We start from the raw sequence: 24,546 nt of genomic DNA, 5'->3' as shown, positions 1-24,546 counted from the left end.
CTTTTTCTCCATGCCTCTTCTTCTGGACTCTCTCCGGCCGATTGTGGATGAGAGTCTGTTTGATTGGAGTGTTGACATGTGTCTTTCTATACAGGTAAACGAGTTCAACACAGTGCATTCAATACGTAATGAGTGGGAGAACAGTGAGGCTTCTTTAAAGAAATACACTTACATGGGGTGTGGGTTTGCTCGTGGGGTTTTCCCGGCGGTTCCGGCGGGATTGGCGCGCCCGGGTCGGGTGGCAGGCGGGCCGGTGGCGCGGCCGGTTGCGGTGGTCGCGCAGGGGCCCTCATTGGCTTGTTCTTTGTGAGTCTCCGCACACGTGACATTTCCTTTAGCTGGCAGTGTTGGTAGGCTGCTGATCAACATACTTATCGTCGCACTGCTCAGAGGTAAATGGTCCTAAATTTATATGCCTTACATGAAAATTCCTCACTATAGTCTGTATTTTTCCTGGAGTTTCTGTGTTTTTAGACGTTCTCCGGTGGCTCTTTAGCCACCTAGTCTTGAAGTGTATCGTACTGGATAAAAACCGGTGACAAGCGGTATCGGTGCGGTCACAGAACCCCTTGCTTGGTTTTTGTCAAGTAGGAAAACCTGCAAAATCGGCAGTGTATCAATTACTTGTTCTCCCCACTGTAGATACGTGGTTGCAAAGGGCATCGGTGTCTTAACAGCGCGATTTGCCAAGGCAGGATCTCTGAGTGCAGCCCTATCCAGAAATCTGGCAGTGGCTTCTGATTAAATTAATCACAATTTACATTGTCCGTAAGCTTGTTCATTTGCCACAAAAAAATCATGCAATGATGGAAAGACCTGTGTGTTGTCCTTGTTAATGCAGACAGAGAAGAGCTACAACTTCTTAATCATAGCCTCAATTTTGTCCCGCACAATTGAATATAGTTGCGGAAGAGAGTCCATGTAATCCTAGATTCACATCATTCAGGTGAGAAAAAAACAATCACCCAGATAGGCTGTGAGAATAGGTGTGAGAAACATCGTCATCATGCAAGCGGGCAAAAAAATTGAAAAATATGGTCAGTAAAGAAAAAACTTTAAGCTCGTCTCTCAATTCAAAAAAACGTGTCAATACTTTCCTCCTTGATAAACAGAGCACTTCTATATGTTGTAAAAGCGTTACATGGTCGCTGCCCATATCTTGCATAGTGCAGAAAATACACGAGAGTTCAGGGGCCTCGCTTTAACAAGTTAACCATTTTCACTGTAAGTGTCCAAAACGTCTTTCAAGCTGTCAGGCATTCCCTTGGCAGCAAGAGCCTCTCGGTGGATGCTGCAGTGTACCCAAGTGGCGTCGGGAGCAACAGCTTGCACGCGCGTTACCACTCCACTATGTCTCCCTGTCATGGCCATTGTTTTGTATCAAAAAGTGAGTTGGGCCTTTTTGTATGTAAGGAGAGAGCAGCATTTTCTTGTGTTTATCTACAAAGCTCTCATGCAGAAACTTCCTATGTATCTATCATCATTAATTCAATTTAGACTTACAAATGACCAAAGCCGGTCTCAGGCTTGGAGAACACTGGAGGCCCCTTCAGTCTCCACAGTTGAGTAAAGTTTTTTTTTTTTTTTTGGTGCCCCTCATGTGGAACAACTTCCAGAGCTCTCTGAAATGAGATGTTCTGGTCCCCCTTGGTCCGTTCAGAGTAATGATCCGAGACCTCTATGTTGATAAATGTGTCAGTTTTTCTTAATATGTTTTGTAATTTTGTATATTGTATGCGTTTGATGATTTATGCAGGGCTCATCTGTTAAAGAGACCCTTGTCTCGGTATGACTTCAAAACGAAGGTCATTTAAAAAAATAAATGTGCAGACCAGCTGGCCTGCGTCTTCACAGACACTTTCAACCTCTCATTGTCCCCGTCTGTAATCCCCCACATGTTTCAAGCTGACTACCATCATTCCTGCTCCCAAAAACTCTAAGGCATCCTGCCATAATGACTACCACCCTGTAGCACTCACATCTGTAATTATGAAGTGCTTTGAAAGGCTGGTCATGGCACACATGAACTCCATCCTCCCAGACACCCTGGACCCACTCCAATTTGCATTCTGCCCCAACAGATCCACAGACGACACATCCTCAATTGCACTCCACACCGCCCTCTCCCACCTAGAAAAGAGGAATACCTAATGTGAGGATGTTGTTCATTGACTACAGCTCGGCGTTCAACACCATAGTCCCCTCCAAGCTGGTCACCAAGCTTGGGACCCTGGGACTGAACACCTCCCTCTGCAGCTGGATCCTGGACTTCCCGCCCCGGGTGGTAAGAGTAGGCAACAACACCTCCGCCACGCTGACCCTCAACATGGGGCCCCCCCAGGGGTGTGTGCTTAGCCCCCTCCTGTACTCCCTGTTCACCCACGACTGTGTGGCCACGCAAGACTCCAACTCCATCATCAAGTTTGCTGACGACATGACGATGGTAGTCCTGATCAGTAACGGCGATGAGCCTACAGGGAAGAGGTCAGAGACCTGGCAGTAAGACCAAGGAGCTGATCATGGACTACTGGAAACAGGGGCGGGTGCACACCCCCACCCACATCAACTGGGTCAAGAGGTTCAAGTTCAGCAGTGGATATTAAGTCCACATCACTGAGGACTTAATATCCTCTCAACACCAGCTCAGTTGTGAAAAAGGCACGGCAGTGCCTCTTCTCCCTCAGGAGGCTGAAACAATTTGTCATGGCCCCTCAGATTCTTAAGAACTTTTACAGCTGCACCATGGAGAGTATCCTGACTGATTGTATAACGTGCCAACTGTCACTTCTACACATGATACGACTCACAAGTATCCGACGTCACTTCTACACATGATAAGACTCACAAGTATCAGGCGTCACTTCTACACATGATACGACTCACAAGTATCAGACGTCACTTCACACTTGGTTTAGTTGGTGAAATACATTTGCTCTGCTGTCATTACTGTATAACACCAAGAAATAAACAGCTGTAAAACATTATTTGAATATCTACCAAATGCAAGGCCATCTCTAAGCTACATGTTGTGTAAAGTACACCCATTTATATTATAGTAGAGAAATGACCGTCTTGGTTAGTGATTGGCATCTCTATATCATCAATGACTAATTGCATAATATTCCTCCTTCGGTTGAACCCTAACGCTGGAAAACCAGGAAAACCACTAGTTTTCCAGGATAACGATGTCTCGGTTATTCATTCAGACCAGTACTCTGTTTGTTCTCGGGTTTAGAAACCACCAACATGTACAGCCAATTAGACGTTGTCAAACTTGCATGAGTGTTGATGAAACTCAACACAAAAGTGATACTTTCATTGCCAATGTCCCAAATGGCACCCTATTCCCTATATAGGGCACTACTTTTGTGCACTATACAGGGAATAGGGTGCTATTTGGTACGCAGAGAGCGTTTAACAGCCTGATACACAACACATATGACTGACTAAATAGATAGAAAACGCCACTGGCATTAGAGACAAGCATCTCCGCAAAAAAGTGAAACATGAATGAGGTTTAGAGGGAAAACAATGCAGGCACAGAATGTATTCATATTCAGAATATGTTATCCAATGCCAGAGAACATTGTGTGCTCAATACAGTGTCAACACCGACATACCAAGTGTTATCAGATGAATCACAGGTATATGGTTATTGCTTATTACTGGTTATTACTGCATTGTCGGAACTAGAAGCACAAGCATTTCGCTACACTCGCATTAACATCTGCTAACCATGTGTATGTGACAAATAACATTTGATTTGATTTGATTATGGGCAACATAACATATGCCATTTAGAAAACTTTTATCCAAAGCGACGTACAGTGGGGCGCGCATACATTTTCATATGGGTGGTCCAAAACGGGAATTGAACCCACGATCCAGTCATTGCTCTACTAACGGAGCCAGACAGGACCATAAATTCTCAACCTCTCTCAGATTGAATTATTACAAGACAGTCGTGAAAGGGTTAAGGATACGTTCCGTGCCGACACTGAAAACAACAGGCCAGTGTTCCATGCCATGCAGAGAAGGTTTAAACGAGGAGGGCCTCAAACCACAGTTTGTGAGCGGGGGAACATCTGGAATATGTCCTACAGCGGACAGTGATTGAGGGGGTCAGTCAGCAACATCTACAGGCATACAGTGACTTCGGAAAGTATTCAGACCCCTTGACATTTTCCACATTTTGTTACACAACAGCATTATTCTAAAATAGATTTTTTTTTAAATTCCCCTCATCAATCTACACACAATACCCCATAATGACAAAGCAAAAACAGGATTTTAGATTTTTTTTGTAATTTATTAAATTAAATAAAACGGAAATATCGTATTTACATAAGTATTCAGACACTTCACTCAGTACTTTGTTGAAGCACCTTTGGCAGCGATTACAGCCTTGAGTCTTCTTGGGTATGACGCTACAAGGTTGGCACACCTGTATTTGAGGAGTTTCTCCCATTCTTCTCTGCAGATCCTCTCAAGCTCTGTCAGGCTGGATGGGGAGCGTTGCAGCACAGCTATTTTCAGGTCACTCTAGAGATGTTCGATCGGGTTCAAGTCCGGGCTCTGGCTGGGCCACTCAAGGACATTCAGAGAATTCCTGAGCACTCTGGAGCAGGTTTTCATCAAGGAGCTCTCTGTACTTTTCTCCGTACATCTTTGCCTCGATCCTAACTAGTCTCCCAGTCCCTGCCACTGAACAACATCCCCACAGCATGATGCTGCCACCACCATTCTTCACCATAGGGATGGTGCCAGGTTTCCTCCAGACATGACGCTTGGCATTCAGGCCAAAGAGTTCAGTCTTGGTTTCATCAGACCAGAGAATCTTGTTTCTCATGGTCTGAGAGTCTTTAGGTGCTTTTGGCAAACTCCAAGGGGCTGTCATGTTCCTTTTACTGAGGAGTGACTTCCGTTTGGTCACTCTACCATAAAGGCCTGATTGGTGGAATGCTGCAGAGATGGTCCTTCTGGAATGTTCTCCCATCTCTGCAGAGGAACTCTGGAGCTCTGTCAGAGTGACCATCGGGTTCTTGGTCACCTCCCTGACCAAGGCCCTTCTCCTCCGGTTGCTCAGTTTGGCCGGGCAGCCAGCTCTAGGAAGAGTCTTGGTGGTTCCAAACTTCTTCCATTTGAGAATGATGAGGGCACTGTGTTCTTGGGAACCTTCAATGCTCCAGACATTTTTTGGTACCCTTCCCCAGATCTGTGCTTTGATACATTCCTGTGACCTCATGGCTCGGTTTTTGCTCTGACATGCACTGTCAACTGTGGGACCTTATATAGACAGATGTGTGCCTTTCCAAATCATGTCCAATCAATTGAATTTACCACAGGTGGGCTCCAATCAAGTTGTAGAAACATCTCAAGGATGATCAATTGAAACAGGATGCACCTGAGTTCAATTTCGAGTCTCATAGCAAAGGGTCTGAATACTTATGTAAATAAGGGATTTCCGTTTTAAAATTTTAATACATTTGCAAACATTTCTAAAAACCTGTTTTCGCTTCGTCATTATGGGGTATTGTGTAGATTGCTGAGGAAAAACATTTAATTAAATGAACTTTTAAATAAGGCCGTAACATATCAAAATGTGGAAAAGTCAAGGTGTCTGAATACTTTCCGAAGGCACTTAACAAGGCACACCTGTTAATTGAAATGCATTCCAGGTGACGTTCAACACCTCATGAAGCTGGTTGAGAGAATACCAAGAGTGTGCAAAGCTGTCATCAAGGCAAAGGGTGGCCACTTTGAAGAATCTCAAATATAAAGTATATTTTGATTTGTTTAACACTTTTTTTGGTTACTACATGATTCCATATGTGTTATTTCATAGTTTTGATGTCTTCACTATTATTCTACAATGTAGACAATAGTAATAATAAAGAAAAACCCTGGAATGGAGTAGGTGTGTCCGAACTTCTGACTGGTACATTTTTGTATCATTGTTGAACATAAAAGACTGCAAAAGCACCAGGAAACTAGCTCCAATTGATTTTAATTTTGCAAATCTGTTCCCAAGTATTCCCACGCATAATAAAGAGACGTGTGATAACATACAAATGTAAGAAAGGTTTGAAATGATGTTTTAGTCAAATATTATATCTGTTTGGGCTTCTTGCAGTCTACTAATTATTTGTAATTATGTTCCGGCCCCCCGACCATCCACTCAAGAGAAAAATCGTCCCCGGCTGAATCTAGTTGATGATCCCTGGCTTATAGGGTGGAGATACTGTTTGGCCGGTGAGTAACTGGTATCTGCATCTTTGCCAAAGATCCCACAAATAAACCTTTTCATTCACTGTATAACAACTGAGTCAATATAACAAATAAACAGTCATGCAATCCTTAAAATGGCCTTTCAAAGCACTTAAAGCACACAGACTCACAAGTCAATGTTTAACATGGTCCTTTCAGTGTTTGCTTGTCTTGGTTCCATGAATGAGTTCTGTGAGCCATGTGTGGCTGAGAGGATAAAATGTTTACCTCATTAGTATGTTTGGGTAGAGAGATGAAAAGAAGCGCTGCTTTTGGGTAGTAACTGCTCTCAGGCAGTTAGAGCATTGTTCAAATAGCACGGGAGGAGTCACAATTAAGCTTAAAAAACTTTAGGCCTTTCTGCTTTGGTGGCTTGCAAACAGAAAGAGAGAGAGAGAGAGAGAACTAGATAGAGAGAAAAAGAAATAAGAGAGCGAGAGAGAGAGAAATGGAGAGAGAGCCCTTCAATATTTGTTCACTCGCGACTCATTTAAGAGTGTTTAACGGTCTAATTTTGGAGTAATTGAACAATGAATAGGCTTCCCTGCTTTCCCAGTCTCCAGCTGGAATTATAAATCAAAACGGAATTTAAAAGGTTAGTGAAACAACAAGTAGGTTTACGCACCGCTGCTCCACCACTTCCTCCCGTGGATGACGTAATGGTCCCGGTCCCTCTGAAGGGTACACTCCATGTTGGTGGCGTCACTGGAGGCCACATCAGGCTCTGTTGACAGGGTAAAACGGCAGAGGTCAAATTGTGTGGGAGTTATTGGTACAGTACATGTTTTTTCTACTATGTCAACTTTGGGACTGTAGCTGCACCACAAACGGGAAAAGCATGACAATGTGCGGGTTAAACCCTTTTCTTAAAGTCCTGTGGGCAGGAAACGCACCCACCCAGCCAGAGATCACTGGGTAGTGTTTAACACAGCAGGACACACTACCTCTCTGTGAGCGCGCGTGTGTGAACCGCTCTATAATTAGTCCAAACACTGATCCACTCTAGCGTGAAGGTTTCTCTATGCACAGTAAATTCCCAGGAACGTGTACACGGAGTGTACACAGGAGTGGGAGGCTCATCCGAAATCAACCAAACCGATGACGCACACAAACACCTCGGAAACAACATCTGTGTTTTCAGAAACACAAGGGAACCTAACGCCCACCATCGTCCCTTCTGACATCATTACATTACTATTGCTGTGTCCCAAATGACACTCTATTCCCCACTTAGTGCACTATTTTTGACCAGAGCTCTAACATAGTCCTAGAGACCCTGGTCAAAAGTAGTGCACAATATAGGAAATAGGGTGCCATTTGCGATGCAGCCGATTTCTCTGTAATGGGTAACAAACAGAGGGGAATGGCTCATTCTCAACACTCTGACTCATGGTGTGGTCCCACAGGCCTCGCTCAGAGTGTTCAGTGTCTTTATGGAGATAGCTCTACTCAGAGCCTGTACCTGCTGGGATGAATATACAACCTCCTTTCCCCTCAGGTGGGGTCGTCTGAGTGGAGGCAGCAACCCCACAAGCATGCTAACAGGGATATTACACTCGTAGAAGAGATAGGGTTCTACCAAGAGCCGTTTCGATCAGAATAACCCTTTTTGGAAGACAAGGGTTCTTTGTAAGGCAAAGGGTTCTACCTAGAACCTTTAACATCCTAAGAACCATTTTTGTAAGAAAGGGTTCTTTGATGATTCTTTGGAAGGCAAGAAGGGTTCTACATAGAGCCATAAATAATATTTCCCAGCATGCTTTATTGCAGTGAGATTTTCAGGAATTGTTTGTTTAACTGTATTATGTGTTTTTTGCATTTACATTGATTGGTTAATACATTTTATGCTACAGAAAGATAAATAACATAGTTTTCTAAACTAATCCAATCTGTTGGATTTATTGCACCCGTTACTGAGATGGTTGTTCCAGTTTAGATGATTGAGGTAATCTCCGTATTCAATCTTCCCTACCATGGCAGTCATTCTGAATGCAGGTTACGGGTGATTAACAATTTCACTTATTGGATAACCTAACTCTGTCTGGATTCGAATAGGAACTACACATGCTTTGCTAGCCAGCATAATGCCACTTGCAGGCCTGATGTGGCCTGTGAACCAGGATATTCCTAACACGGAACCCCAAACCTGCTGCGCGCGTGCGCCATCGTACATAAATGTATTTTGTCCCCCCACACCAAACGCAATCACGACACGCAGGTTAAAATATCAAAACAAACCAATTATATTAATTTGGGGACAGGTCGAAAAGCATTAAACATTTATGGCAATTTAGCTAGCTAGCTTGCACTTGCTAGCTAATTTGTCCTATTTACCTGAAATGCACAAGGTCTTCTATTCCACCAATTAATCCACACATAAAACGGTCAACCGAATCGTTTCTAGTCATCTCTCATCCTTCCAGGCTTTTTCTTCTCTTGACTTTATATTGCGATTGGCAACTTTCATAAATTAAGTGCATTACCGCCACTGACCTCGTTCGTCTTTCAGTCACCCACGTGGGTATAACCAATGAGGAGATGGCACGTGGGTACCTGCTTCTATAAACCAATGAGGAGATGGGAGAGGCAGGACTTGCAGCGCGATCTGCATCAGAAATATAACTGAATTCTATTTTAGCCCTTATACCCTGACTTGCAAAAATAAATAAAGGAATCTATGTTATTCAATTATTGCACCCACACTGCTCGCACGCGTCAACGAGCGTCTGCGTTGCCAAGGGCTAAAATAGAAGTCATTTCTATTTATTTTCTGTTTTCTCCCCAATTTCGTGGTATCCAATTGGTTGTAGTTACAGTCTTGTCTCATCGCTGCAACTCCCGTACGGACTCGGGAGAGGCGAAGGTCGAGAGCCATGTGTCCTCCGAAACACAACCCAACCAAGCAGCACTGCTTCTTGACACAATGCCCATCCAACCCGGAAGCCAGCCGCACCAATGTGTCGGAGGAAACACCGTACACCTGGCGACCTGGTCAGCATGCACTGCACCCGTCACGCCACAGGAGTCGCTAGTGCGCGATGAGACAAGGATATCCTTGCCGGCCAAACCCTCCCTAACCCGGACGACACTGGGCCAATTGTGCGCCGCACTATGGGCCTCCCGGTCGCGGCCGTCTGCGACAGAGCCTGGACTCGAACCCAGAATCTCTGGTGGCACAGCTAGTACTGCGATGCAGTGCCTTAAACCACTGCGCCACCCGGGAGGCCGTCATTCCTATTTCTGACGCAGATCGCGCTGCAAGTCCTGCCTCTCCCATCTCCTCATTGGTTTATAGAAGCAGGTACCCACGTGCCATCTCCTCATTGGTTATACCCCTCGTGGGTGATTTGAAAGACGAACTTCATTGCCGGTCATCGTGGTAATACTATGAAAGTTTAGATGCCAATCACCATATAAGTTCAAAGATGAAAAAGCCTGGAAGGAGAAGAGATGACTAGAAACGATTCGGTTGACCGTTTTGTGTGTGGATTAATTGTCAGAGTAGACGACCTTGTGCATTTCAGGTAAAATAACAACTCAATGTTTATATCCCAGGACAAATTAGCTAGCAACAGCAAGCTAGCTAAAAAGGACAAATTAGCTAGCAAGTGCAAGCTAACTAGCTAAATTGCCATACATGTTTAATGCTTTTCGACTTGTCCCCAAATGAATGCAATTGGTTCAGAGTTTGTTTTGATATTTTAACCTGCGTGTCGTGATCACGTTTGGTGTAGGGGGACAAAATAAATGTATGCACGCGCGCAGACGGTTTGGGTTCCGTGTTAGCAACGCAATACTCGTTGGCGCGCGCGAGCAGTGTCGGTGCAATAATTGAATAATATAGATTTCTAAATTTATTTTACAGGCTGACACCACTGTGTTGAGGTATAACTAGGCCCTCAAAGAAACATCTTATGATATATGTAATGTACTGTCCGAAATACATTTTTTGTTAAAGCCTAATAAGGCTGGTGGAACTGCTCATAATAGATGGTTCTAGGAAGAACCATCCAAAGATAAAAGGGTTCTCGGTAGAACCCTTCATAGGCGGTTCTAGGAAGAACATTTAGATGATAAAATGGTTCTTGGTAGAACCATTTATAGAGGGTTTTAGGCAGAACCCTTCATAGAGGGTTCTAGGCAGAACCATATACAGGGAGTTCTTTGAAGAACCCTACATAGAGGGTTCAACCCAGCACCAAAAAGGGTTCCCCTGTTGGGACAAACTGAAGAACCCTGTACGGTTCTACTCAGCACCTTTTTTTTCCTAAGAGTGTACTTTCCAAAGGGTCATGTGTGGTGAACGTACTGGCACAAAATGGCTGCCATTTAAGCATGTCACTGGTCTATTTTTGAGTAAGTGAGCTTTCCTAGCCTCCTGTCGAAATTATAAATCAAAACTTAATTAAAAGGGAGGAGGAGTGAATGAATTTAAGAGTGCATATTTGTGGCACAAGGGCTGAGTTATCACCATATCATGTTTTGAGACCTTTACTAACTTTATTAATGCGATCCATTACGTCATATCGTCTTGTGCTACTTGAACTGACACCACGAGGATGAAGTGGAGCCGTATATAGAGATACATAAATACATAGCGGGGATATAGTGTAGCCATATATTAAAGCATGGCTCTGGGCCTGAGGGCGTACCTGTCATACAGAAGCAGGAGCGGATCTGTCCACTGAGCAGGGGCTGGAGCCACTCTCTCTTCTGCTCCTCAGTACCAAACATGTGGAGGACCTCCATGTTCCCCGTGTCTGTAGGGGCAAGCACAACCATAGATCTAGGAATTATCCAATGACACCATCACAAAGACAATGCAACCTAATTATAATAATGTGTACACTGCAACTTGACCACAACTAAGCCCCAAAATAAACTGTTTATTTAAAGGACACTCATTTCATACCTTGATTACATTGAGACACGATCACATACTGTATGCCTCTTTTTTTAATTCGTAGGAATACTTGGGAATAGATTTCCTAACTTAAAACACGTTTTTTTTCTCAATTCCTGGTGATTTTACAGTGCAATAATGTTATAACTCATCATAACTTAATTTATGACATAATAATGACGGAAATATGAAACGTGAATACAAGTATGTTTCACATCATTAGATTAGATACATTTATTAAATCGTGAATGGTTCCCGAACATGAAAATCATCTACCTGGTCGTGCATCAGCAAAACACGTTGTCCTAAACTTAGCACCCTATCAGACAGTAACTTCAACAGGCTTAATCAGTGGTGACCATGCCTTACCAGGGGCCTGGCAGTTGAAGAGGTCGGGGGCGTAGAGGCATCGTCCCGTTTCCTCTGCGATGTGGGCGTAGTCTAGCTGACTGAGACCGCTTACTGCTGGCAGGAAGAGGTTCCACAGCCCCGCCTCCCTGGCCTTCGCCTAGGGGGGTACATCTTAAATGACCTCTGAACACAAACACCGCTCTAGGGTGAAGTTTCCCCTTGGTACAGATCTAGGATCAGCTTCCCCCTCCCCCAATCCTAACCTTAAGCGTTAATGGGGAAAATGCTAAACTGACCCAAGATCAGTGTCTATGCGCAACTTCACCTTACTCCTCAAACACTCTACAAGAGCTGACCATCAAAAAACACCAACATCACCCCCCCCCCCACCATGTCCTTCCTTACCTTCAAATCCTCTATCACCTGGGGGGTGTGCCATCTCTGGGGCGAGTGGGCGTGTTTAGAGTAGTACTCTGCGACTTCCTGGGGGAAAAACAGTCAGAGTCATCCACCGGTGAATATACAAAGTGTGGACCGATTCAGGAGGTTGCAACTTTACAATAAATAACATTCAGACAGAAATGTATAATGTCTACAGAAGAGACAGACTCAATGAGGATATGGAATCCTCAGCTCTTCCACAAGTGCCTGTCTTGTATCCGTTGTTGTTTCCATTTAATACGTCCCAGATGCTCTTTATGGAGGCATGTGACAGAATGAACAATTTGTCTGTTTGTTGACGGATGTAAGTGTGAGTGCACTTAGCTTGCTCCCTCCAGCATTCTCTGTACCCCATTACCCTGACCGCCACTCTGACTCATACAGTGCCCTGTAACGAGGAGTTCCTCCTACTGTCTTCTCTGCTCTTGACCCCCTGACCTTTCAACTGACCTGCTGAGCAGGAAGCACATGTTGTTTCATGAACTCTGTGACCTGCTGGTGGACAGCCTGGCCTTTAGCAGTCTGGAGGAACAGTCTGGCATCGGCAGGGACCGACCTGGAGGGGCAACAAACAGCCAGACACGCACAAACACCATTTCACACCATAATACACACAGGCACTGTTATGAGATGGTAGACTGTAGTTTTAGTAGCATGTCAACCAACATACTTCTCTGCAATCTGCAGCCCAACCTGGGCCAACGGCTCCACACTCTGGCCAAACTGGGCAGCATTGGGAGCACTGGCATTGCCCAGGAGGTGGCGCGCATAGATCCCCTATAACAGAGAAAGAGAGAGAGAGGAGAGGGGGGGGGGGGGGGTTACAGACATACACACAAGACACACAGAGATAAGATCTTTTGTGAGCAGAGACAGTTTTAGAGAAATATCTCAGTCCTAGGAAGTCCTTTATCAGTAAGACAGTATTATCAGCAAAAAATGGTGTCAAAGACAAGATGAAAGCTGATTGATGAAAAAATGATTTTATAGATCACAACACAGGAGTCTGCTTTGGTTTGCCGTGTTTAGGTACAGAATAGAGATAATGAAAGCAGACAAAAACAAAGTGTGCGTGTTGTGTGTTGTCTTGATGAGATGAGAATGTGCACCTGGAATAGTTTGAGCTCATTAGCTGCCTCTTCAGCTGAACAGTGCCAAAGAGATGACAAGTTGAGAGATACAGAGAGAGAGAGAGCATCAAAAACAGTTACACTGTGTGTGTGTGTGTGTGTTGTGTGTGTGTGTTGTGTGTGTGTGTGTGTGTGTGTGGTGTGTGTGTGTGTGTGTGTGTGTGTGTGTGTGTGTGTGTGTGTGTGTGTGTGTGTGTGTGTGTGTTCCTTCATTTACACCAGTCCATCTGGCATTTCAATGGCCATCATGTGCATTCAGGAACATGTGCCATCAGTGAAAAGGGTGGCATCCTATCCAGTGGTGTAAATACTTAAGTAAAATACTTGAAAGTACTAATAAGTTGTTTTTGGGGGTATCTGTACTTACTATTTATATATTTTTAATTTTTTACTTTTACTTCACTACATTCCTAAAGAAAATAATGTACTTTTTACTCCATACATTTTCCCTGACACCCAAAAGTACTCATTACATGTTGAATGCTTAGCAGGACAGGAAAATTGTCAAATTCACACACTTATCCAGCGAACATCACTGGTCATCCCTACTGCCTCTGATCTGGCGGACTCACTAAACACAAATCCTTCATTTGTAGAGATGTCTAATTGTTGGAGTGTGCCCCTGGCTATCCATAAATTTAAAAAACAAGAAAATGGTGCTGTGTGGTTTGCATAATATAAGGAATTTTAAAATGATTTATACTCTTACTTTGATATTTAAGTATATTTTAGCAATTACCCTTTACTTTTGATACTTACAACCTCATCCTAATCGCATTAGCCTACGTTAGCTAAACCATCCCGTGGAAGGGACACCGATCCTGAAGAAGTTTTAAGTAACGAGAATTTTCCAGGACATAGACATATCTGATATTGGCAGAAAGCTTAAATTCCTGTTAATAACCTAACTGCACTGTCCAATTTACTGTAGCTATTACAGTGAAAGCATACCATGCTATTATTTGTGGAGAGTGCACAATTTTGAACATGAAAAGTTCTTAATAACCAAATTAGGCACATTTTGGCAGTCTTGATACAAAACTTTTAACAGAAATGCATTAGTTCATTGGATCAGTCTAAAACTTTACAAATACACTGATGCCATCTAGTGGCCAAAATCTAAATTGTGCCTGGGCTGGAATAATACATTATGGTCTTTCTCTTGCATTTCAAAGATGATTAAAAAAAAATACAAAAGAACAGTTTTTTTTTCTTCTTTGTATTATCTTTTACCAGATCTATTGTGTTATATTCTACTACATTCCTTTCACATTTCCATAAACTTCAAAGTGTTTCCTTTCAAATGGTACCAAGAATATGGATATCCTTGCTTCAGGGCCTGAGCTACAGGCAGTTAGATTTGGGTATGTCATTTTTAAAAAAGGGGCTAATCTTTAAGTGGTTTTAAGTATATTTAAAACCAAATACTTCTAGACTTTTACTCAAGTAGTATTTTACTGGCTTTATTTTTTGAGTTATTTTATATTTAGGTATCTTTACTTTTACCACCACTGATTGTATATTATCATAGTGTGTGTGTGTGTGTGTGTGTGTGTGTGTGTGTGTGTGTGTGTGTGTGTGTGTGTGTGTGTGTGTGTGTGTGAGAGAGACAGACAGACAGAGAGAAAGAGAGTGTGAGACAAACCTGAGCGATCCCTGCCATCTTAAAGACAGAGAGGGCCAGGTAGAAGTTGAGCTGATGCAGAGAAGATGGGATCTCTCGGCACCGGCAGTAGATGGAGATCAGGTCCTCAGGAGAAGGTATACCTGGCCATTTAGAAATAAATAGACAGGAAAAAAGAGAGAGTTAATCAATAGCATTACAAAGATGAAAATCAAATCAGGCCACATAAAATCCGAGCTGTAGAGAACAGAGTAGGATTACGTTGCGTTCTTGCTTGATGGTTTAAATTAGGGTTTAGAGCTCGTAAGCTGATTCTAGATCTGTGTCAGATATAAGAGCTCAGAGGTCATACCCTCCACACCCCTCAGGCTGCCCATGCAGCTGAGGAGGCTGAGGCTGCTGGGCAAATAGTGGGGCATCAGGAAGTAGGCCAGGTCTGCCATTGGCTGGCCCGTGGTGGAGAGCTCCCAGTCCAACACAGCCACCACACGAGCCTAGAGACAGATAACATTTGTCTATTAGATATGCACACTTCAGTCATTTATATCCTCTACCACATTAGTCTCATATACAATGAAAAACACTTTTAGAAAAGTGCTATAAAAATGCAAATAGGTTTTACAGTATTATTACTGTTTAATGTAAGCTTCAAGCCATGTCTCAACCTCAGTAGGATGGAAAATCAGGTTGTCCACTCGAAAGTCGCCATGGACAAGGGCCACTTCATTGTCATTGGTGGGCAGGTTGCTCAACAGCCAATCAGAAAGCTTATCCATAGCTGGAATTTCTTTGTGGGCAGCTGCTCTGTACTGCTTTGTCCACGTAGACACCTTTTGGGTAATAAACGGTCAAAGTGAAAACTCTATTTTAAGACCAAAGTGGGGTGCAAATGGGAATAGAAAGGGGATGGAATAACATGGAACGGGAATAAGTAGAGGATATCTATCTTCTACCTGTCTCTTGCAGTAGCCAGGCCCTCTCCCGTACCCGTCTAGGTCCACGGTGGTTAGGTCCAGGGAGTGAAGACGGGCCAGAACCTCCACTGCAGACACATACAGGGCTGCCCTCTCCGCTGCACTCACCCCTGGGAGCCTCAGGTCCTGGAATATACGCCCCTACACCACAGAGAGGGGAACACAATGATATCTGACCAAATGGTATACAGAGCTCATCAACCAGACATAACAGAGGGAGAGTTTGTGTGTAACTCCTACTACAGCTCATTTTAAGGCTCACACAAGTTTGTGCGCTGTGCAGCATTGACCTACCTGTACATGCTCCATCAGGTAGAACTCGGTTCCGATCACCTCCGCATCAGTGCAGTGTAGCAGTGGCTGGGGTACTGGGAACCCAGCAGAGAACAGGGCCTTCTGCACTCGATACTCCCTGTCCACCTCACACACAGAAAACAGAAATGTGACCCGACAGCCCAACGGGGAGCGAATGATGATAGTTTCGACTTCACAGTAGGGCCGTTTTTCAGAAATGCCTACTGGAACATGTGAACTTTCATGTGCCTTCATTGCAAACTTGTATGGGATCCGTAAATATCAATAACAATGTTAAATGATGAGCCTAGTTTAGCCAAGGAGAAAGCACTGAGCTATAAATCAAATCAAATGTTATTGGTAACAGACACATTTAGCAGATGATATTTCAGGTGTAGCGAAATGCATTTTTTTTAATGAAAAAAATTGTGATTATTATTATATATTATTTTATGTAATAACACAAAAATGTTTTGGGCTAATTATGTAAGAAACAATAACACGCAAAAAAACGAAACACTGCAAAGTTGCTTAGTTGCTAGAAGCAGTGCTGCCATGTCTATATAGGGAGAAAGGCAGGATCCTTCCTGGCTAGCCATGATTGGCTGAGATAAGGGGAGGGGTATACCATGCGTTTCTATGAGATGCTGAATGGGGGCGTAAACAAAGTAGAGGTCTCTAGCACTCAACACAATCTTTCAAGTGCTTTTTTCCCCTCTTACTTGTCTCCTAAGTGGGATAACAAATGTATCAACTTTTAAAGCAGCATACTTTCACATGCATACAGTGTATGATATGCCATTTTGGAGCTCTGAATTTAAATGTTTGTAATAAAAATAGAAACTGTATTGATTTTTCGACATAAGCCTCATGGGACGGGCTGTCACAAAGGTCAATCCTTCCAAATAAATAAAAGTAATGCATACATTACATAATGTATACAATCAAAATCTATTTGTTGGGCTATTATTACTACATTCTCTAGTCTATCCCAAGCATTAACAAAACCGTATACGTAGCAAAAAAGCTGTAAAAACTAAGATATTTGTCCTCCGAAGAAGGGGGTGGTGGAGGGGTTAATAATAATATATATATATATTTTTTTTTTTATGTTAAACACTCCAGGCACCCGAGCTATAGACTGTTCTCTCTGCTTCCGCACGGCAAGCAGTACCCGTGCATCAAGGCTGACACCAACAGGCTCCTGAACAGCTTCTATCCCCAAGCCATAAGACTGCTAAAATAGCTAACAAAATTGCTACACGGACGATCTGCGTTGACCCTTGTATTTACATATTTATTTTTGCACTGTCTCCATGCACACTCACAGGACTTTACATATATATGCATACTAACACACACACATATTTATCCTGATACCTAGCAGTGGTGTAAAGTACTTAAGTAAAAATACTTTAAAGTAGTCGTTTTTTGGAGTATCTGTACTTTACTATTGATATTTTTTACAACTTTTACTTCTACTTCACTACATTCCTAAAGAAAATAAACTTTTTACCCCATACATTTTCCCTGACACCCAAAAGTACTCGTTACATTTTGAATGCTTAAAATGGTCCAATTCACGCACTTATCAAGAGAACATCCCTGGTCATCTCTACTGCCTCTGGTCTGCTTCATTTGTAGCAAGTGTGCCCCTGGCTATACATAAATGAAGAAAAAAAACAAGAAAATGGTGCCATCTGGTTTGCTTTAGATAAGAAATTTGAAATGATTTATACATTTACTTTTAATACTTAAGTATATTTTAGCAATTACATTTACTTTTGATACTTAAGTATATTTAAAAACAAATATTTTTAGAATTTTACTCAAGTAGTATTTTACTGGGTGACTTTCACTTTTACTTGAGTCATTTTCTATTAAGGTATCTTTACTTTTACTCAAGTATGACAATTGGGTATTTTTTCCACCACTGATGCCTAGTCACCTTACTCCTATCCTCTACCACTCAAGTAGCCTATCCCTGCACATTGGAAATATGGTATTGGAACTGTCCCTGTATATAGATTCTTACTTTCTCGTGTTTTTCTTATTTTTATTTCTCGTGTGTTTTGTTCTAACTTATGTTGTTTTTCAGTACGACATTGATATTGATCACTGCATTGTTGGGTTTAGACCTTGCAAGGCATTTCACTGTACTTGTAACGTTAAACTTTGTCTCCCTCTACTGGAGAGAAATAATACAGCTAAAACTGTGTCAAAGAGCACAGTGCCTTTTACTACTGCTCTTGCTCATTATTTATCTAATTATTGAGAAGGTTTTGAACTACCTTGTGAGCACCTGGCAGAAGCATACCCGGCGGTTTCTTTCTCAGGACATAGCTGTCAGAAGGGGTCTGGATAAGGAAGGTGGGGTTGGATTGTCCAGCACTGAAATGATCAGACACGGAAGGCATGGAAAGTGATTCACTCCATTTTACGAAGCATGATCATTTCTATGGAACTGGAGCACTTTAGATAAAAAGGTGAGCATACCTGTATTGTCTGACAGTGAACCTGTCATTGTTGGACACCCCTCGTGTCTTTCCGGACAGATATCGCTGAAGATTGACAGTGTTGAACCTGTGTTGTTCCCGAACAGGAGTTGCTGTTTGGTCTTCCATAATTTCAGTGTGGATTAATTATTTGTCAAAGTCATAAAGTTGAATGAATTAGCAAATCTCGTACAATATGGATTGTCGAATTGAGGTGAGCGTCAGTGTTTTGCAGATCAAACCTTGCGCAGTCAGAAGTTTTCTGTAAAACGTCGCTACAAAGAGTGACTTTTCACAGATCGGTAAATGCACAGATTTGCTGATGGCACGCACTGGCCGATGGTCGAATTTTTTAGATGCCGTAGAGATCATGTATTTATAGGACACATTTTTTACTCAACGCAGCTTGTTTCTGCCCGGACTGTATTTACAGAAACGCGGATTGCCAGCTGATTCGAGCTGTGTAGACGTGTACTAGCCCATCGCTTGTAATCTTTATGTAATTGTCAAGGCTTTTCAATCTAGGCATTTCACACTTGAACAACGGAGTAGTGTGGCTTATTCCTTAAATAAACATGACCTCGATCGAAGAACTGAAGCTGCGAGTGAGGGAGCTTGAGAACGAGTTGATCAAGTGTAAGCAAAAGCGATGTACGGCGATGTGTGCCGAGGAACCTGCCGACAACAACCAACCTCATCACAGACCAAGGATCGACAAAATGAGTGCAGAAGTAGTGGACTCAAACCCTTACAGGTATGGTGGCTGTCGAAATCTAACTGCCGCGAATCGAGTCATTTGTGCTCATGAATACATAAGAGAGTACATGATATGGTTGACACCCCAGAAATAAGGGCCACATACCGGCATATGGTGTAAACTGCTTACCTCATGTTCTTACCTTGCAGTCGTCTGATGGCTTTGAAGCGAATGGGCATTGTTGAAGATTACGAGGTAAGATACAATTGTATGTAATATTGTTATCGGATACACGTCTAAGGTTGCACAAATATTCTGAGGCTTTCCAAAAATACCTGTAGGAGGAGTCCTGAAGTTACTGTATTTTAAAACCCTACACAGATCTAATATGGCAAAATGGCATGCATTTATTTATGTTCTACTGTTCAACAGAAAATCCGGACGTTCACTGTAGCCGTGGTGGGCGTTGGAGGAGTTGGAAGTGTGACTGCAGAAATGCTCACAAGATGTGGCATTGGTAAGGTAATACAAAACTTCACATTACTAAATCAACATATCTTCCTATCATTCGTTTCAACCTCGTGTTTCCCGATGGACAACGTCCATCAAGTCAACGTGCATTGCGTCATTCTGCCTTGTCGTCATCTCTTTGTACAGCTCATCCTGTTTGACTATGACAAAGTGGAGCTGGCCAATATGAACAGGCTGTTCTTCCAGCCTCACCAGGCTGGCCTCAGCAAAGTAGAGGCAGCTGAACACACACTCAGGTACAGTGACCCGAGGGGCAACGTTCAAGTAGGCGAACATTGTGGAACGTTGCCAGATTTTTTTTAAATGTCGTCGACATACTTCCTCATTCTACATGTCAGAGATGTTGGTCCTACGTCATATGTTTCTATCTGAACATTCCACAACATTGTGTCCTGCTAAACGTGCCACTGGTCTGATAAATGGTGTAATGTCACGATAAGGCTGCGTACATGTTTTTTACGTTCTGTCGACAGGAATATCAACCCAGATGTGCAGTTTGAGACCCACAACTACAACATCACCACCATGGACCATTTTTCACATTTCATGGATCGCATAAGGTGAGAACTCGTGTCCTCTCCGGTCTCATAAGTGCCGTATAATACTGCTTATGCGGTCAGTTCTGCAGAGCGTTTTCCGTATCGGATCGCTCCACTGTGCTGTCCCACACAGCATGACAGTGTGGCCTCTCAGTTCTCTGACTGTCAAGTTGATTCAGAAAAAAGTCATTGCCTCACGGTGTGACGTTGGAGGATTTACTTTACACGATGAGGACAACTCTGAAGTCAACGCACGCACACACATCGCATCATTACATCTAGAAAGCGGGGTTGTTTTTGTTCAACTTTCGTGATCTACCATAACACAAATAACTTCTGAGATGTCCACGTGATCGCTACATGGTCGTTCTGTTTCTAAGCACTCTGTGTTGTCTCAGTTATGGGGCGCTTCAGGAAGGAAAGGCCGTAGACCTGATTCTGAGTTGTGTGGACAACTTTGAGGCGCGGATGGCCATCAACGCAGTCAGTACTAAAAAATATATATATACATCCCTCATTCCCTGACAATAAAACATACAGTATTGAGTTGGTGAAGATCAGATGATGTATGTGGGTCATTTTCTCGTTCCTAGGCGTGTAACGAGCTGGGTCAGATCTGGATGGAGTCAGGTGTGAGTGAGAACGCCGTGTCCGGACACATCCAGCTCATCATCCCGGGGGAGACGGCCTGCTTCGCAGTACGTCACAGCACACACTTAGGATGTGTCCCAAATGGTACCCTATTCCCTATTTTTGTCCAGGGCAAAACAATTATTTTGACCAGGACCAATATGGCTCTTGTCCAAAGTAGTGCACTATATAGGAAATAGGGTACCATTTGCAATATAATTTTTCGACTTAAAGACATGCTCTGGTACTTTGGTGACTACTAAGTATTTTTTAAACCTTCTGCTTTGGGCTGGATGTGTCAATGTCTAGTTCATGTTTTACCTCAATTAGCCACGCAACCCCAGTTTGAAAGCGACTGTTTTTTTCGAAGCTTTACCATTTCTCCCTACATCCCCCCCCCCCCAATTCGAGTTCCAGCCAATGAGATTCAGCCCCTTCGCCATTTGAGTGACAGCTAGCAAGTATCACACCCAGCAGAGCGAGAGCAATGACGTGGCGCACATATCTGCACATATGTGATGCAGTACTCAATTTTCGGGGACCACTTTTGGCTCGTGGGCACCACTTTCAGAACTACCGGAAGTATACAAAAGTACCGGAGAATCCCTTTAATTGCAACGTGCCATCCGTTCCTAACACAAGCTTTGATTGTCCCTGTGACAGTGTGCTCCTCCTCTGGTGGTGGCGGCCAACATTGATGAGAAGACCCTGAAGAGGGAGGGGGTGTGTGCTGCCAGCCTACCCACCACCATGGGTGTGGTGGCAGGGATCCTGGTCCAAAACGTTCTCAAGTAAGACCTGGGTTACATTCGTTTGTAAATGGGACCTGGGTCATATTCATTAGGCGCCACGTAGAAGAAAACAGACTCAAACACTATCGGAACTTGTCCAATAAGCAACACTTTGTTTTCTGTTGAGAAGCATTTTGCGACGGTGTGGCCTAATGAATACGACCCTGATCATAGCCCAACACAAAGACCCATAACAGGGTTTCCTATGAAGATATCCTAACAGTGGTTCATGGTCCTCAGGTACCTGTTGAAGTTTGGCACAGTCAGCCATTACCTGGGCTACAACGCCATGCAGGACTTCTTCCCCACTATGGCCATGAAGGCCAACCCCACGTGCGATGACCGCTACTGCAGGAAACAGCAGGACGACTACAAGGTGACTGACCAAGGAGGCCCTCTCCTCCTTTTTCTTTCTCCGTCTCTTTCTGTCTCTCTACTTCACCCATCATTCCCTGGGGTGTGTACAGGACCGGGTACAATTGTAATTCGGTGGTGTGCGTGTTTTGTGGTCCACAGAAGAAAGAGGCCGAGCGACCCAAAAAGGTTGTAGAGGAGGTGGTGGAGGAGGAAGTGGTTCACGAGGAGAACGACTGGGGTGAGTGTAGCGAGAGCGTTGATATTGCCTCAATGTATTGTCCATAGTAGGTGATCCTGTCTAGGTGCCATTACTGACCTATGTTGCTCTGTCAGGTATTGAGCTGGTGTCGGAGCAGACCGAAGAGGAACTCCATGCAGCTTCAGGCCCCATCCCCGACCTCCCAGAAGGCATCACTGTGGCCTACACCATCCCTGAGAAGGTCAGTACCATACAAGCCTCATAAGTTTTTTTTGACGAACGCCGACAATGCATAGCCCCTTGAGGGTTATAACGCCTACCACAGGAGATTGGTGGCACCTTAATTGGGGAGAACTGGCTCGCGGTAATGGCTGGAGCGGATTAGGTGGAATGGTATCCAACACATGATTTCCATGTGTTTGATACCGTTCTATGTTTTCTGTTCCGGGCCATTATTATGAGCCTCCTGTGATGACTAAGTAGGCAAAGTTTGTTATATAAGCTACTCTGTATGGTACAAGTCACCAGTCACTATTTCTGGGCCAGTGGAAGCAACCGGTACACCTCAAGGAGGCATCTCAAGCAAGTTTGAACTAATAATGACTTCTGTCCTTCTTTTCCAGGAGACCGGGGCGTCAGGAGGGGAGACGGTGGAGGAAACAGAACAGAGTCTAGAAGAGCTGATGGCCAAGATGAGAACGATGTAACCGGGACCAGGAAGACACCTCAACTGTCAGACAACCATCCATCATCGTCGTGCATCGCTTATCTCCGCAACATTGCAGTGAAGCTACCACCCTTTTCTAATAACGGAGCATCGACACCATACAGTATACCCCCCTGCAATGGAGCTTTGCATCTCCACCTTCTTAAATCAAGCACGGTTTTTCATACCCACTATACGTACTACAGTATCAATACGACTTAATGCATGTCCTTCTGCTCCTTTGACATGAAAGGGAATGCAGTGCATGGTTAATGAGCTCAAGTGCTGCTGTTTATGATCTTCATATTCCCCAAGGGTATACATTTACTAGTGTAAGCCTGTTCAATATGGAAGCATATAACTGTTGAAATTCAATTAGAATTTCAGCATTGGAGAGCACAAACTGGATGCTGAAATACCCTATGCTGCCCCTAAATTGTATGTAATTATCTTAAATAAACTTTTGCTTGATGTAATGGACCAGATACATACAGATGTTAGTTTTATAATTCATTATGCTTGTTGTCCCGAGAGGAAATACTGTTGTAACACTCAGAGTTGAATAAGTAATTGCTGTTATGGATACAGTCTCGGACCAACTATTACTACTGTATGGAATGCTAATTAATTAAATTGTTAATGCATTACATCCTTTCTTCTAAAACATTTTGAATGATGGCGGCTGAGGCCTAATGTTTCTCTGCATGACAATCCTGCCTTAAATGTATCTGTTCCATGTCTATCTCTGGTCCGTAGTGTTACGACAACAACGAGTGGCCTCTGCTACACGTTGTGGCGCTATGGACCAGTGCTACTCTCAGCTGTTTAAACTGATACAGCTGTAACTGAAACTTTCTCTGCTGAAACTGTACCGACTAACTCTCTGTTTCCACACTTTGTTTCAATAAAGTATTTATTAGCCAGTTGATTATAGTTTATGGTACTCCCTTTTTTCTTAAAAATGTCTTACACAATGATTGTGTTTGTGTGCCATTCAGAGGGTGAATGGGCAAGACAAAAGATTTAAGTGCCTTTGTTTTTGCCTTCTTATTTTTGCCTTCTTGGGTACAGTAACAATGGTGGCCATCCTGAAGCATGTGGGGACAGCAGACTGGGATAGGGAACGATTGAATATGTCCGTAAATACACCAGCCAACTGGTTTGCGCATGCTCTGAGGATGCGGCTAGGGATGCCGTCTGGGTCAGCAGCCTTGCGAAGGTTAACACGCTTAAATGTCTTGCTCACGTTGGCCATGGAGAAGGAGAGGGGGGCCCACAGTCCGTAGTAGCGGGCCGCGTCGGTGGCACTGTATTATCCTCAAAGTGGGCAAAGAAGGTGTTTAGTTTGTCCTGAAGCAAGACACCGGTGTTCGTGAAGTGGCCGGTTTTCTTTTTGTAGTCCGTAAAATCCCTGTAGACCCTGCCACATACGTCTTGTGTCTGAGCCGTTGAATTGTGACTCCACTTTGTCCCTATACCGAGATTTAGCTTGTTTGATTGCCTTGCGGAGGGAATAACTACACTGTTTATATTCAGCCATATTCCCAGTAACATTTCCATGGTTAAATGTGGTGGTTCGCCCTTTCAGTTTGATGGGGAATGCCGCCATCTTTCCAC

The 24,546-nt window shown here is 43.5% G+C and overlaps 2 protein-coding genes across 4 annotated transcripts in view; one reads left to right on the top strand and one right to left on the bottom strand.

Moving 5' to 3' along the window:
- The window catches only part of acad11 (acyl-CoA dehydrogenase family, member 11), a 50,538-nt gene extending 31,726 nt beyond the window's left edge, over nt 1-18,812 (bottom strand). For both annotated transcript variants that reach the window (XM_070446717.1, XM_024000433.2), the window contains exons 1-13: nt 18,481-18,812; nt 18,276-18,375; nt 15,985-16,110; nt 15,670-15,831; nt 15,382-15,546; nt 15,069-15,210; nt 14,738-14,859; nt 12,633-12,739; nt 12,413-12,518; nt 11,927-12,004; nt 11,540-11,678; nt 10,920-11,027; nt 6,893-6,991 (exon numbers count right to left, since the gene is read on the bottom strand). In XM_070446717.1, coding sequence (XP_070302818.1) covers nt 6,893-6,991; nt 10,920-11,027; nt 11,540-11,678; nt 11,927-12,004; nt 12,413-12,518; nt 12,633-12,739; nt 14,738-14,859; nt 15,069-15,210; nt 15,382-15,546; nt 15,670-15,831; nt 15,985-16,110; nt 18,276-18,375; nt 18,481-18,608 — 1,582 coding nt within the window. In that variant the 5' untranslated portion in view covers nt 18,609-18,812. The remainder of the gene's footprint in view (nt 1-6,892; nt 6,992-10,919; nt 11,028-11,539; nt 11,679-11,926; nt 12,005-12,412; nt 12,519-12,632; nt 12,740-14,737; nt 14,860-15,068; nt 15,211-15,381; nt 15,547-15,669; nt 15,832-15,984; nt 16,111-18,275; nt 18,376-18,480) is intronic.
- A 93-nt stretch (nt 18,813-18,905) lies between these two features.
- Nucleotides 18,906-23,588, top strand: LOC111973173 (ubiquitin-like modifier-activating enzyme 5). 2 transcript variants are annotated; one of them, XM_024000435.2, is made up of 12 exons: nt 18,906-19,233; nt 19,386-19,431; nt 19,609-19,698; nt 19,834-19,943; nt 20,181-20,267; nt 20,645-20,729; nt 20,840-20,944; nt 21,540-21,667; nt 21,908-22,043; nt 22,184-22,262; nt 22,358-22,464; nt 22,847-23,588. In XM_024000435.2, exons 1-12 carry the CDS (start codon nt 19,055-19,057, stop codon nt 22,928-22,930), a joined length of 1,236 nt encoding a protein of 411 aa, XP_023856203.1. In that variant the 5' UTR covers nt 18,906-19,054; the 3' UTR covers nt 22,931-23,588. The 2 variants fall into 2 exon arrangements, with proteins under 2 accessions (XP_023856203.1, XP_023856204.1); XM_024000436.2 differs by having other exon boundaries at nt 19,005-19,233; nt 19,609-19,693.
- The last annotated feature ends 958 nt before the right edge of the window (nt 23,589-24,546 follow it).

Source organism: Salvelinus sp. IW2-2015, linkage group LG14, assembly GCF_002910315.2.
Source record: "Salvelinus sp. IW2-2015 linkage group LG14, ASM291031v2, whole genome shotgun sequence".
Classification (NCBI taxonomy): Eukaryota; Metazoa; Chordata; class Actinopteri; order Salmoniformes; family Salmonidae; genus Salvelinus; species Salvelinus sp. IW2-2015.
This window is presented reverse-complemented; position numbering and strand designations above follow the sequence as displayed.